Below are 15163 nucleotides of genomic sequence, written 5' to 3'. Positions count from 1 at the left end.
CAATGCATATATAGAAATTATGACTCCAAAAGCTCTTTTTCCCTATATAAGATCCGTAGCTGAGGTTTTTACCCACCTTAGGGTGGTTTTTATTTTCCCTGTACTTTCTGCAAAGGCTATTGGGATGGCAAAGTTGGAGAAGCAATGCTAAGATTCTACTCCATAGAGAGATTTGTGACGAGGGATGATTGTCCAGCCCTCTGGTTTTTTTCTTCTCTCAAGGATTGCCTCTTTCCTCACTTTGGGTTGTCTTTGATTTAGTTCTAATGCCCTACCTAAAGGGTGTTGGACGTTTCGGCGAAAAGGCAGTCACTTTTGTGACTTATACCCTTCCGCCCAATAAGTACATTTGGTCGATTGGCTACGGTGCTCACCCATTCAATGGCTAGACACGCTTCAAACCCACGATTTTGGGGTTGTGTTTGATTTAGTTTTCAACGAAAGGAAAGTCACTTTTGTGACTCTTGTCCCACTTTTGAGGCCACAGTCGTACTTTTCTCCTTCTCTTCTTTAATACAATTGTTGTTTTTCTCAAAAAAAAAAAAAAGATGTTGAGAGGCATTGAGATGCCATGAAATATAATGTTAGCATTGGATATTCCATTGGCATCAAGAATATCCAATTACTCTACAGTAAGGGGTGTTCCCATGTGACTCATGCACACTTTTTGGCCAGTGAGGTGGATACTTTAATCTACTCACCTGGAAATATCAGCTCCTTGTGTGGACTAGCCAAAAAGTGCCCTCCAAAATGAAAGAGTAGTCCCCAAGGTGTTGGAAAAAAACAGATTTTTAAGTGCAGTGGTTGGTATACAATGTCAATGATTTGTATGGAAACAACGTGCCATTTGTCTGCTCACAGCCTTTGCTTGCGCCATTCTCTGCATGTGGGATCTTTTGGTCCCAATAAAGTATTCTTGCTGCGCTTTCCCTGTTGATTTACTGCGGGAGCCTTCTGCATTGATTAGCTAGCTACTGGACAGCGGCCCTAGTGGTGGAGATCTACTAGTGTTCTGCAGGGTTGGTTGAGGGCTCTCCTTCAATTTTGCCCAATTGCTCGATTTCAAAGGCTCTCATCCATAGCCGGGTGAAGATTTAGGGTTTCTCAAGGTTTTACATGAGTAAGAGCTGAAGTCGCATTCCTCATCGGCGTTGCGGAGAGAGCTCTTACGTTTTGGTCTCTCTTCACCTACGCTGAAGGGTGATTCGTTTTCAGCATGAATCAAACAATGCAGGCAATCCTGCAGCCGTGCCCTTCTTCTTGCTGTCGACCCAGTCTGGGCCATTTCCACTCGCAGAACATGCTAAGGCATGACCTCACGGGTTTGTCAGGGAAAATAAATAGGGTTTGCTCCTCAAAATGCAGGCCAAGCAGAAAAGTTGATGCTGTCCTGGACATGGAGAAAGATGCTGCTTTAACTGAGGTGCTTATCGAGAGGAATCCAACCTCTGCCAATGGAAGCGCCCTCAAATTGGCCAATGGGAAGCCGGTCTGTGCCTCGGTGGATTCCAACTTTGGAACATTGAAAGATCAATTCATTCCAAACAGCAATGGCAGTGTCGGCATCGAGGTGGATGCTGTTTCTGAAGCAGAGCTAAAAGAGAATGGTTTTCGAAGCACTCGAAGGACAAAGCTCATCTGCACAATCGGCCCTGCTTCTTGTGAATTTCATCAATTAGAGGCCTTAGCTAGTGGTGGAATGAATGTTGCTAGAATCAACATGTGCCATGGCACAAGAGAATGGCACCGGAATGTAATTAGAAACGTACGTAAATTGAATGAAGAAAGAGGTTATGCTGTTGCTATCATGATGGATACTGAAGGTAGTGAAATTCATATGGGTGACCTTGGTGGAGAGCCCTCAACAAGAGCAGAGGTAATGCTAGCATATTGCTTCCTACTAATTTTTAGCACCTATGCTTTGCCTTATTATGCAATAGGACTGCAGTGAGTGTAGTTGGGGGCAAAGCTTGTTTAGGAGAGGGTGCCCTGCGTTCAATGGATCAGAGAGCTGCAACTACTTGTGGTGTGTATACCTTATGCTTGTGTGGAATGATTTGTGTACCTCAAATACCAAGTGGAACTGACTGACACCTTGTTTCTTACGCAAAGCTCAAATTCTCTTGCATTAAAGCTCAGTTCTTTTTTTTTCCTTGTGCTTTCTTTGTCTGACTGCCCCAGTTTGGTAATTTGCCATCTATAGCATTTGAGTAGGCCTACTATGTGCAGTTTTTCATGCCAAGAGATTCAGAACCTCAAAACCTACTTTCACGTTCTAATGCAGGATGGAGAAATTTGGACTTTAACTGTGCGTGCGTTGGAAGGCTCGCGTCCTGACCATACTATCCAGGTCAATTATGAAGGGTTCACAGAAGGTGAGATTTTTTTTTTGAGCAGCAGAGAGTTATCGTTGCTACATGCGAAATTGATAAAGGCTCAAAAATTCTGCTCTGTTGGTTTTCCTTTGGAACTAGATGTTCATGTTGGAGATGAGTTGATGGTAGATGGCGGTATGGTTCGTTTTGAGGTTGTGGAGAAAATAGGGCCGGACGTAATGTGCAGGTGTACTGACCCTGGCCTATTGTTACCACGGGCAAATTTGACTTTTTGGAGAGGTGGACATGTTGTTCGGGAACGCAATGCAATGCTTCCAACTATCTCCTCAAAGGTGGAGTTTGTTGTTGAGTATTTCATGTGCTAGTTGTAAAGAGAATATCTCATTAAATGTGAAAACAGGGACTTGAATTTTCCAGGCTCTTATCTAGGTACATTATTTTCTAATTCTTTCCCCTTTGTTTTTCCTGCCCCTCACTCTTTCAGGATTGGCTGGATATAGATTTTGGAATTACAGAGGGAGTCGATCTCATTGCAATTTCATTTGTGAAATCAGCTGAGGTGATCAAACATTTGAAAAGCTATATTGCAGCAAGATCCTTGGAGGGGTATGCTGTTAGTTTTTACCTTACGTGTGGGCAAGTTTTTTACCATGCGTTTGTGCTAAGTATTGTACATCAACAGGTCAATCCGTGTAATTGCAAAAATAGAGAGCAGTGACTCTTTACAGCACTTGGAAGACATTATTAAAGTTTCTGATGGTGCCATGGTTGCAAGGGGTGACCTTGGAGCACAAATCCTGCTCGAACAAGTCCCAACTGTACAGGAGCAAATTGTGCGGTTATGCCGCCAGTTGAACAAACCAGTTATTGTTGCTTCCCAGCTCTTGGAATCAATGATAGAACACCCTACGCCTACAAGAGCTGAGGTGAATTGAGCCCATCACATTTTGTTTTCGTCCTTGAATTATGTACTGCTGTGCTTAATGTGGCCATTCACACATGCTTGCATTGCTATTTTTCACGCGTTGCATAAAAGAAAGTACTTTGATTGATTAGGGCTGAACTGAACTTGGAGCAAGAAGCACTTACCTTTGTCGTGGCTTGCGAGGCAGGTGGCAGATGTTTCAGAAGCAGTCAAACAACAATCTGATGCACTTATGCTGTCAGGGGAATCAGCCATGGGCTCATATCCAGAGAAGGCTCTAAGTGTACTTCGCACAGTTAGTTTGAGGATTGAAAAGTGGTGGCGGCAGACTAAAAGGGCCCATGATATACACTTGAATCAAGTCTCAGAATCTAATTTGGAGCGAATTTCTGAAGAAATCTGCAATTCAGCTGCCCAAATGGGTAATGGTTTAGTAATCTTTTTTCGACCTCTTGAGTTTTTAAGATTTGTTTTTCATTCAAAGTACTCTGTTAAGTTTGTGCAATTCACTAAGGAAGGCATGTAAAATGTTGCTCAACTCTTTCAACTTAGCAAGGGCAGTACTATCAGAGAGCAACCTAGACATGGCTTATACTGATAAGTTGCAAAGCACAGGAAAGCTTTTGGCCTGGAGTTGGGATCCGGGGATCTTAATTATGTGGTAGTCTTCAAAGGTTTTACTTCAGCTAAATTGTTGCCTTGGTGTTTCGAAGCACATCCCTTGCTGTCTCTAAGGCAAATTTGACCTCTACGTATTTCAAGGCGGATATAGTTGCAGTCTCCGAATACTAGTGAATCAAACAATAACATTCATAAATGCATGGGCCATAAATTTCGTTTCTGCATAAGCCAAGAGGATTGTGTCGCCAAAATCTTAGAACATCCAAACACTAGATTGCAGTTGTAGTCATTCACCATTTCTATGGTATATGCTTGAAGCTCAAGTTTGGGGGGCCATGTTCTGAATATAGAGTTTTGACCAGCTTGAGTCTATAGTCTCTCTGCACATCTTGTTGAATCAGGTGTAATAATCCTCACATGCATGGGCATACACATCCGTTGACCAGAATGATTTAGATTCGTAAGAAATGATTGGGTTGTTGTGACAGATTTGAGGGTTTTTTTCTCTAGGAAGCTAGTTTATTTGTGTTGTCTAAGGCAACTATCATGGTTCATGTTGCAAATGAGTCACAGAGCAGAAGACATAAGGTAAGCGCAAGTAGAGTTACCTCTGTGTGTTCTTGCTGTTGGCAATTTATAGTCTCATAAGTTTGTAGTGGAGAGTGCATTCATGGATGTGCTGAGCGTAATGTTTGTGAAGAGGCCCTTTAGTTGTAAGGTTGGCCACCCAAACCCTCCCTTATTTCTGAGTATGGTTGGTATGGCTGTGCATTCACCCTTACCTATAGATCAATGAGGACTTTGCATAGGTGGACAAGGCAAAGGTTGGGAATCTTTGCGATCCTCAACCAAGGGACACTAAATGTTATCTTCAAGCATTGAGAGTAGGGTACTTGAGCAAGTTCACTCATCTTGGCCTCGATAAAGGCATGGATGACCTTTGTCACAACGTGATGACATTGCATGACCCTCCCGAACTGATAAAGTAGAGCGCAAGCGGCAAGGCGCACGGGAGTTGAACAAGAGCACCACAATTGATTGCCGGCAATTCGGGGCAGAAAATGCGACGAGAATTTGGAGAGCTCACATGGAAGTATGACATGGGGTTGCTTTCTGGCATATTCATTAAAAGTGTGGACTTTCTGATGGTGCTAGGCTTTTGGGTGTTAGCTTTTTGTATCAATTGCTTTTGGGCCTGCTTTCCTTTGAAAGGGTGCCTTGGGGTCATCTCTCGCAGACCAGTGCATGGGTGTGAGATTGCAGGGTGACTCCCTGGCAGAGGTATTTGTGATCATCAATAAAGAAGGAAGTACCTTGTGGGGCATTTGACATTAGGGCGAGTGCATCTGGCTAGAGAACTACGCTCTTTTGTGTCATCTTTAGTTGAACTTTTTGCAGATTTCAGGTCAGTCATGTTTGCTGTTGATTTACCCCTCGCCAGTGGCTTGCTGGTTATACTGGTATCAGAGATCCAGTTGATTCTTCTTGGATAAAGAATCCAATTCGACTTTCTGCAGCACAAGCTACGGTCTCATCAGACAGACTTTGAACAAGAGCACGAGTATGAGGAACGAGAAGGTGAAGAGGAAGAAGTTGAAGAAGAGGCCGATCATAAAGAGGTTCAGGATGAGGAGGCTCAGCTAGAGGAGGTTTGTCTTCGGGAACATAGATTGGTGATCAACGGGAAGAAAGCCGAGTTATTTTTGGCACAAATACACTTCTTGGGGCATATTGTCTTCTTTGGTTACTATCAGTGGTTTATCAGACAGTTTGAACTTTGCGGAGATGGCTTTTCTGTCTTACGCAGAAATGGGTATCGTTTACTTGGGGACTTTTATAAATTATGGTATTTGAGCAACTCGAGTAGAAGTTGACTACATGGCTAGTGTTGATTTTACTAGACGTGCAGAAATCTTTTGAGGTTTATTGTGATGCTTGTGGAAGTAGTTAGGGTGTGGTCTTCATGCAGGATGACCATGTAGTAGCTTATGAGACTCGAGAGTCATATGCTTTCGAACATTGAGAGGGTTGCATAGAATTATGAGGGTCGTTTCACCACAAACAGATGGGCAATGTTTGGTGTAGCGGAAGTGTTGATGGTGATAGCTCAAGATGCGTACACAAGGTTTCTCGAAATCCGTACAGCTGCCACGTCATCAACGTAAAACGCGAAAATCCATACATGCTGCCACATTGCATTGTCAGTGCAATATGCGGAATTCTGTACAGATTTGCCACGTCATCATCCACTTGTACATATGTGTGTGTGTGTGTGTGTGTGTGTGTCTTGATTTGCCTTTAGTTACTTGGGCCCCCATCAGATGGGGTCCACTGTTACTCTAGGACATTCATACGTGTTGAAGAGTACATGCCAAGAGCAAATTTAGAAAGTGCTTTAGGGGTTCACTCGAATAGCTTCGAAATGTGCGCTCTTCACAAGAGAATCACTACTCTCATCATCTATATTGCTAAGATCAAACAAGATCACAATGCGTTAACCATTCACATGACCATAACACTTCATGAGAGACTCATCTAGATGATCATTAGAAACTTGGGGTACATTAGTTTTCTTATTAATGACACTAACAAAAGATATGGGGTCTGTGGGTGCTATGGATTTTCTTAGGACAATCTCATTTCATGTGACCTTTAGTGTGACACTTGAAACATCTTCCTTCTTTTCCATACTCGGTTCTTCTTTCTTCAAGACTTAACCAACCTCCTATTATTATTCGACTAGATTTTTCATCGGGTGTAAACTTGAGTTTTAGCCTTTACTTTATTATCATTGTTAGGTGAAGAGTTTTGTGCTCTAGGTGTAGTGGAAGATTGAGAGGAAGCGGTGTTGTGTTTCTTACCATTGTTTTGGTTCTGTGGGGTACTAGATTTGTTCCCTTTAGGCTTACCTTTGTTGTGCTTCATTTCTTTCTTGAGAGCGATTTTGACGGTGTCATTGTAGTCACTCGGGTGGAAGATTTTCACATCGTATTTGATGTACTTGTCTAGACCAGAGAGGAAAGCCTCCTTACGCTTCTCGTTTGACTTACACAACTGAATACCAATCTGCAAGACACGGTTAGAAAGAGGTAATTGGAGTCCCATTTTGCTTAAGATCTTGCCATTGCTCTTTTAACCGATAAAGGTACTGTGGTGGCATTAAGCGATCCTTGAGCTTAGCTTGGAAGTCGGCCCAATTGCAAGACGATGGGACGTCATCCTCGGCACGCACAAGATGCTCGGCCAATTGTGCCTTTTGCCAAGCTTGATATTGATTAATGCCATCACCCGACAAATACATGGCGGTTGTCAAAACTTTACTGTTACTGTTTTTCTTGCTAGTAGCAAAGTAAGCATTAAATTGATGCAACCAAGAATAAATCACAAATGCATCAATCTTACCATTATACTTATTAAAAGTCAACTTTTCATTCTCTGGATTGTTGGAGTTATCGTCTCTACCTAGTCTACTATCAGGTGCAACGAAATTGAAATGGTGACAAGATCTAGACTTTACGACAAATCTTTACTTCTTTCCTTGCTTGAATATGTGCTACTTAGCACGAATGATGGTTTCTTTTTTAGAGAGAGAGAGAGAGAGAGAGAGAGAGAGAGAGAGAGAGAGAGAGAGAGAGAGAGAGAGAGAGAGAGAGAGAGAGAGAGAGAGAGAGAGAGAGAGATGTAATGAGGAGATGAGATGAGATGAAATGAAATGAAATGTTATATTAACGTCTTCAAAAGGCCAAAATGACCTATGAGACCAAACTGTTACAAAATTGTGAATCTGATACCATGTCTGGGCAGTGGGTACAAAAAGCATGCATGTACAACGGACATGATTGACAGTCTAGTTGGTTGCTTTCTATAGCACCTTGTTATTCTCTTGCGGAGCTTGGGTGTAGGGTCTCTTGATCTTGCCGTGTTAGCTATAGTCTCAGTATTGATGTGTGTGCCTTTCTGCTAAATGTTTGTTCCCGATTCATTCTGAGAGTGGGGTGATATTTTCTCGGGTGGTTTTCCAGACAGATGAAGATCAGTAGCAGTTTTCACTCTCAGTTCTGATGCAGTTCCTTCAGAGACAGTTCATTCAGACACAGTTTGCAGTTCATAATTCTATATGATGACTGGTGCAGTTCTTTGGTTCTTCGTCATCGGACAGTTCGTTCCTCGGCCACTTTGTCCCATTCTTTGGACTTCTCGTTGCAGCTTGGAGTTTCTAGCATGTGGTATATCATCGGAGGTGCAGATTTCCGACTCTTTCCTCGAGGGTGGAGCACTTTTAGAGTTGGGAAATAATCCGGATACCGGTAGTTTATTTCTTTATCCTCACTTTTGGTGCACTTTCTTGGAGTGGCCAATAGCAGTACCTTCTGCAGATGTTGGTTATGCGACTTGTGAGTTGGTTGGATTGAGGGGATTCTTGTTAGAGCTGGATTTACTTTCAACAGACAACATTTTTCTTCCTGGACGTCTTTCGAGGGTAGCACTTGGATTGTATTACTGCTGAATATGTTTCTACTGCGGAGTTTGTAGTGGATATCCTCGTCCACGAAACCCTCTCTTCCTCGTCCACGAAACCCTCTCTTCACAGTTGTAGATTGCTGACTCCAGCTACCTGGTCCAACTTCCTTTTTAGGAGTTGAGAGGGGGTGTTAGTTCATGCATCTCTCTTGATTCGTATAGTCGGTCCAAGTTTCTCCCAGGGACAGGTGTTAAGGAGTGAGGGCTGTTTTGTGGCTGTGCCCGGCCAGTGTGAGGTAGGTTTGTCAAGGTATGGCTAGCCATGTTTAGCCTTGGATATTGGTGCAATTTCCTAGCTACATAGGCTTCCTTTGCCATAGGGTATCTCTCCCCCTTGGACTCCAGTACCCTCCCAGAGCCCTAGTAGCTAGTAGACCCCTCTCTCCTATTTTTTCCTCATTTATGAGGGTTGTGGGAGCTGAGAGCTGGGTCGAGCAGCCAGGGGCAGGACCTATATATGGTGCAGGGGGGGGGGGGGGGGGGTATAACCGGCCTGTACAACGTAGAGGGCGGTACTATTTCAATTACCTGTTAACTTTACACAGAGCACTGAGAGGGAAGAGAACACAGTTGCGTCCAGCGATTAGAATGTCACTGCGCACACCAGACCGACACCCTGTAGGCCCCAAAGACTGGCGCCCCTTTCGGTATTTCTTTAATTTAGAGAGAGGGAATTACAAAAAGAGAGTCCCTGGAAGATAACACCTGCATCCAGCTAGTACGCTCCAGATTCGGCAAAATTTCGGCAACATAACGGTACCGGAATTAATCCGAATCAGTTTCCAAGCTCAGGACTCTATCCCACTGGCGTTATCCCTCAGTCGGGAGCACAAAACAGTAAATTTCAGGTCGCTGTAATTTCTGGTTCAGTCCTGTTTTTGACCTGATTTGGGCACACGACGGTCCCTACACTGTTCCCTGCACCTTGGGCTTGGTGCCCCTTGATTCTGGAAGCATCCCGGGCACAAAACAGTCTCAAAACAGAGTAAAAACAGCAAGCAAACATTGCTGAATTTACTGCGCAATCGAGAGGTTATCACCCTCTCGTGGACCTGCTTTGGTGCAGCAGCTAGCTACACCGGTTCCTGTGCAAAGAGGCTCTTGCCTCGGCATGAAAGCATATTTCCCCACAGCTGTACATAGGTCAAATGAGAAGCCCTCTAGTGGGGCATAACATACTGTACGTAGGGGAGAAAGAGAGCAGTATGTAGCGTGCGGGGCATCACTCCCGTCACCATACTGTGCATAGAGGGCAAGGTAAGCATTCCATAGCTTCTGTACCTGCTACAATCCACGAGGCTGAAAATGGTGCCCCCTTTGTTGATATGCAGCTCGTTTTTGCCTCCCAGAGTGGCAGAATCGCTCACAGGCTGACACGTCGCCCAGTTTCCGAGTTTGGGCTTTCCCTGCTAAAAATATCTCTACTGGTGCGTCAGTTGACTTGGCAGCAGAGCAATAAAATGTTCTCCTTGTCATTCCAGAGCTAATGACGCGAACACATTTTCCGGTCAAAAATAGCAGTTCCCTAAATTTTAGGAGATGCTTCCATGGCGTCCCTATCGGTCTCCTGACCATCATTAAAGACTACCATTTGACCAACATCTACAATGTGGGTTAATTTACTGGCCCCTTTCAACTTATAAAGTTGCAGTGACTTGACGAGTGGCCCAAATTCCAGTTTGGCGCACACGAGCTTCCATACTCATCAGAATTCAGTGCTAACTGGCCCGGGCAATTCCTGTCTGACCGACCTAGATCCCCGATGTGAGAAACCCATTTGGCTACAGCCGTTTCACATTGGCCATGCAATGTCCACTTGCACCTTTTCAAGGGTTCCGGGCATAGTAACAGGGAATGGCCGTTTTCATGTCTCCGTTCCCCGTTCCCATTCCAAGTTCCCGTTCCGAATCCCCATTCCGTGTTTCAAACGTGAGTGCCCGTAACAAGGAATGGCATTTTGTTCCGCGTTCCCGTCCCGTTTTCCCGTTCCTGGTAACTATGGTTCCGGGACAAACAAATAAAAATAAAATAAATATATCTAATACTTATTTACGGAAGGCAACAAGAAAAATACACCTCCTGGTGACAGGGGGTCACCTCTAGATGTATGCATTTCAGCCCCAGTGTGGGTGTGCCCTCTCATGGGTGCTCCAGAGGGCAGCGGCAAGAGATCGGCGACATGTAGCCCTTAGCATTTTTCACCAGCAAGCCCTAGCGTTTTTGCTTGGCAGCCCCCAATGTTTCTGGTGGGCAGCTACGACGGGGTTTGCAGGTGATGACGGGCTTGAGATGGACAACAAATCTTCCCCTTCGAGTTATCCCCTCAAGGCAGCCCATTCTGTGGGCATCCCAGTCAAACGCATAGCACCATCTTTGTGTGCTGGCCTAGGTGACGACGGGCTTCTTGTGGAGGTGGTCCTTTGCTAGGAGTGATGGACATCAGATCTTCCCCTTAGAGTTATCCCCTCAGGGCAGCCCATCCTGTGGTCATCTTAGTCAGAGGCATAGCACCATCTTTGTGAGCCGGCCTAGGAGAGCAGATCTCTCTCTCTCTCTCTCTCTCTCTCTCTCTCTCTCTCTCTCTCTCTCTCTCTCTCTCTCTCTCTCTCTAGTTCTTCCTTGATGCCAGAAGGTGGATTAGTGTTCGGGTTGTCGCCCATGTTGTCGTCATGTCAGTGGTCTCATGTGCAGGAGCAGTTGGCAGTGTCAGTAGCAGTCGCAATTGCGTGTACCTCGGGTCTCTCCAGTTGGCATGACAATTTTATGCCGGACCACCTTGGTCACTTGTATGAGCAGCTTGTTACGAGCATGGAGAGCCTTTCCCACATCTCTCTCTCTTTTCTATCTCTCTCATTCTCAGATGTCCTGTCTCTTTCTACCTCAATGATCTCTTTTCTCTATAGGTATGCCTTGTTCATGTGTTTGGCATTGTAGGTGTTCTAGATGGGAGTCGAGGTGTCCACCGGATTGCGAGCCAGTTCTTGCATTCATTGCATCTTCCGTTGGCCACCTTTGACACTGATTGCTACAAAATGCTGGAGCAAATCTGGCGCTAGCTGATTTGATGGCAAAACGCTGGCCTCTTACTCCTTTTATGTAGGGGAGAATATTGCTTAAGATCTTTTTAGGACTTAGGTAGGAAAAAACTTTAGTCAAAATTTATACATATAAATCATAAAATGACTTATTAATAAACTTGACCATGGCTAAGGTTCGGGGTGAAAGTGTAGCACATTTGCCCACCCGGAACTTAGGTAGGGCAAAACTTGAGTCAAAATTTATAAAAATAAATCATAATATGAGTCAGGACTTACGTAGTGCAAAACTTTAGTCAAAATTTTTAAAATTTAATCATAAAATGACTTAACTAATAAACCATGGCTAAGTTTCGGGGTGAAACTATCGCACATGTGCCCATCCAGGAATCCAATTGACATGGGGAATGGCTCGTTGAATTCCTCTATATGCACGTCATGCAAGATGCCCACCATACTGTAACATCATTTGTCAAAACGCTTGTACAACCCATTTATGCAAGAGGGTTCCAAAACTGGAAAACCTAATCTAATGGACTCGTCCAGACATGTAGGTCCTGTGAAAAGGCTCACAAATTGCCGGTATTAATCCTCCTAGGATTCTAGACACTCCTATCTAGAAATATGTACAAAAGTGGCTTTGGAAGCCTTGTAAAATGGGCGGGCCCCGGTTTGGGGTTGACTCTTCTAATAAAAATGCCACTTCATCAGAAAATGTGATAAGTGGAAAAAGGCTAATAAACGTGCCACATCACCAAAAAAAAAAGTAAAAGCTAATAAATGGGCAAAATGGAGTGAAAATGGAAATGCAAGGCATTGTAGCGCTGCTGCCCCCGCCTTTTCCCCAAAAAGGCCCATAACCCCACTTTGGGTGTGTGCCTTCCCTAACCAATTTTTCTCTAGAAAATAACCAAATAACAAGGTCTTTCTGGAAACTTGAAAGCATGAAAAGGATTCAGGGCGCCTATGCCATTTGTTGTTTAGTATGTCTTTCTTGTGAGTGAATGCATAGAGGACTTGTTAAAAGTTGAACCAAAGTTTTACAATGCAGCACTTCAGTTTGCTGCATGGGTAAGTTATGCCTGGATCTTATCTTTGTGCACTTCTACGTATGGCTGCAATTCATGCCACTTAACCATGCACTGCAGGAGCACTTTAATGCTGAACGCTAGCCTTAAAAACACAGTACTCTCCTTTATCAAATGAGTGAGATGCCAGTTGACATCTGTCAGTTAGTTATTTAGTTTGGAAGGCATTTGTGTGCATATGGAAAATCCCCTTTTCTCTGCTTTAAAATGGGATAAAGAAAAGGTGTTGATGGTTTGAACTGAATGAGAAGTTGCTATTGAATAGATTGGTTGAATCCTAAGTACGTGGTGTAGAGGGTATGGCATATCAAGCTATGGGGTGGCAAGATATGGTTATCTAAGCAACCTTGCCATAAACCGGTGTATGAGTATGGGGATAGCTTTACAGTAAAGTTTTCAAGTTTGGTTTTTTTGTTGGAATTGTCGTTGATTGATCATGTTGGTTTTTCTGGGCTCATGCTCTTTCATTGTTTATGGCTAATAAATGTCTGGTTCCCCTTTTTTTTGACAGCGAACACCCTTGAAGTTGATGCTATTTTTGTATATACAAAGCAAGGTGACATGGCCTCTCTTCTTTCAAGATGTCGACCGGTTTGCCCCATTTTTGCTTTCACTCCCTCAACCCATGTGAGGCGATATTTGAACCTACAATGGGGCCTTATTCCTTTTCGGCTCGACTTTACTGAGGATATGGAAAGCAATTTAAGTCGAACCTTCGCTCTTTTAAAAGCAAGGGGAATGGTGAAGTCAGGTGATTTGGTAATCGCTGTATCAGACATGCTACAATCGATACAAGTCATGAAAATCCCATGATAGAGTGAACACTTTGCTTCCGGAGCCTTTGCCTGTGCTGCCTCCAGATGAGTGGAAATGACAAAGGTGTCAGCACTAGTTGGTCTATTGATTAGAGGTGGAATGACAGAATACTGCCATCAGGCATGTAGTGGTTATCGGATGACTAAGCACTCACTGCATATCCCTGGACTTTCTAGCCATGATATATGCGACATACTACAAAGACGAGGTGCCCTTTTCGTCTTACCGTCAGGAGGTAGGATTTTTGTATGGATAGTATGTTGCCAGCCCCATAAGCCACCTTAAGTGGTCTCCCCTTACAGTAAGAAGGTGGCAAGGCACTACACGTGATGCTAAAATGTTTTATTTTTTCCTTTCAAACAGGTGCCAAGGGCCGGACTATGAAAATAAATGTGCATAACCTGTGTGTCGGTGTTTCGGATGAATTCTTTTAAAAGTCTATTAGAATCTTATCTATTGTAGTTCATTATCTTGTTAATTTTGATTTTCATTCTTTTGGACAATTTTGTCTGTTTGCTTGTTCTTGCATCAGTAAAAGAAAACGTGGTCTATGGAGAAATGGTCTACTCTGTGGGGACTTTGGCATTACTTTTTGGTTGCCCATATTTTACTTTTGCAGGTTGATAGTTCTGACAAATCCTTGTGGGAAGCTCTGTTGCTGTCTGCCCTAAAAATTGTATGGCGTTCTTGTTGGCTGTGTCTAATAATTTTGTTGTTAGTTTTTGCCATTTATTCTGCCATGTATTCCCAGCTATAATCAGTTCTGCAGAGTCATCACATGTCATCGTGACTTTTTCAGAAAATCCTCTGCAGGGATTGCTTCAGGAAAGAGAGTTTTCCTCTTGGAGAAGAGGGGACTGTGTATATGCAGAAGATCTCATCTGCCCATCATATGTTATGGGATTAGGGGTCCCCCCAAACAACGTGCAAATGTGAACGAGCTAAGAGGAGCGATCAAGGGGGCTAAGAGCCAGTTCGCATGAGAGTGAGGTTGGCAACTAGTTGCCAACCGGCAACTTGTCATGCCAAGTTTCCATGGAGATTTAGCAGCACATTAGAGAGAAGAGAGAGTTCCTTTTTAAGACAATTGGAGGGAAAAGGTCCGTGAGAGAGAGGAGAGAGAGAGTCAAAAAGGTTTGGCCTTTTCTAAATTCGAAGGGGGTCACTTTTTCAAATGTTGTCCTAGTGTGGTTTCCTTTGTGCTCCAACCCCTTGTCACAGAGCCCAATTGCAACTTGTTGGCAACATATTGCCCATTTTTTTTTGGAAACCATTCATGGGAACTTAAAAAGTTCGCAACATGTTGCCAACATGTTGCAAACCTGGTGCTCATGTGTGGTGCTCATGTGAACTGGCTCTAAGTTTTATGGTTAGAAAAGTGGTAAGAAAGAGTTCGTGTCTTTCTTGCTTTTGAGCCCTCATATCCATGAAATTCTATTCTGAGGATGTCTCTACTAAGTGGCTAAAGTCCTCCTGCTTTATCTCCTCCCTTACATGTAGCTCTTCATCACTTCCTTTAGTAGAGGCCTCCTCACCTTGCAAGTCTCGTCCTTTGAAGATACTATTATAACACTAGTTTGGTAACCTACCAAGATGCAAAAGTGGCCTTTTAGGGTTTTGGAAAAAAACTCAATACTCGGAGTACGTGTAATTTTTTTAAAAATCCTACATAAGCTTAAAGTTAATCACCTTTTCCAATTTTGAAAAATAAAGTAACATGGCTATCTCTTGATTTCTTGGTCATGGCAAGCTTCCAAAGCCAACGTAGTGTTGCATTTTTAATCGAAAACAACATACTTTTAGTGTTGCATTTTTAATCGA

The 15163-nt window shown here is 43.5% G+C and overlaps 1 protein-coding gene across 2 annotated transcripts; it reads left to right on the top strand.

Annotated features, from left to right (window-relative positions):
* Positions 1-810: 810 nt before the first annotated feature.
* LOC147441266 (pyruvate kinase isozyme A, chloroplastic-like) lies at positions 811-13792 on the top strand. 2 transcript variants are annotated; one of them, XM_086482951.1, is made up of 7 exons: positions 811-1876; positions 2285-2375; positions 2475-2668; positions 2821-2942; positions 3019-3262; positions 3449-3683; positions 5281-7552. In XM_086482951.1, the coding sequence occupies exons 1-7, from the start codon at positions 1217-1219 to the stop codon at positions 5373-5375; spliced, it is 1641 nt and encodes a 546-aa protein (XP_086339077.1). In that variant the 5' UTR covers positions 811-1216; the 3' UTR covers positions 5376-7552. The 2 variants fall into 2 exon arrangements, with proteins under 2 accessions (XP_086339077.1, XP_086339076.1); XM_086482950.1 differs by lacking the exon at positions 5281-7552 and adding an exon at positions 13038-13792 and having other exon boundaries at positions 815-1876.
* Positions 13793-15163: the final 1371 nt, after the last annotated feature.

Source organism: Adiantum capillus-veneris, chromosome 15, assembly GCF_014529385.1.
Source record: "Adiantum capillus-veneris isolate H3 chromosome 15, ASM1452938v2, whole genome shotgun sequence".
In the NCBI taxonomy this organism is placed as follows: Eukaryota; Viridiplantae; Streptophyta; class Polypodiopsida; order Polypodiales; family Pteridaceae; genus Adiantum; species Adiantum capillus-veneris.
The sequence above is the reverse complement of the archived record's forward strand: the minus strand, read 5'-3'. Positions and strand labels throughout refer to the sequence as shown.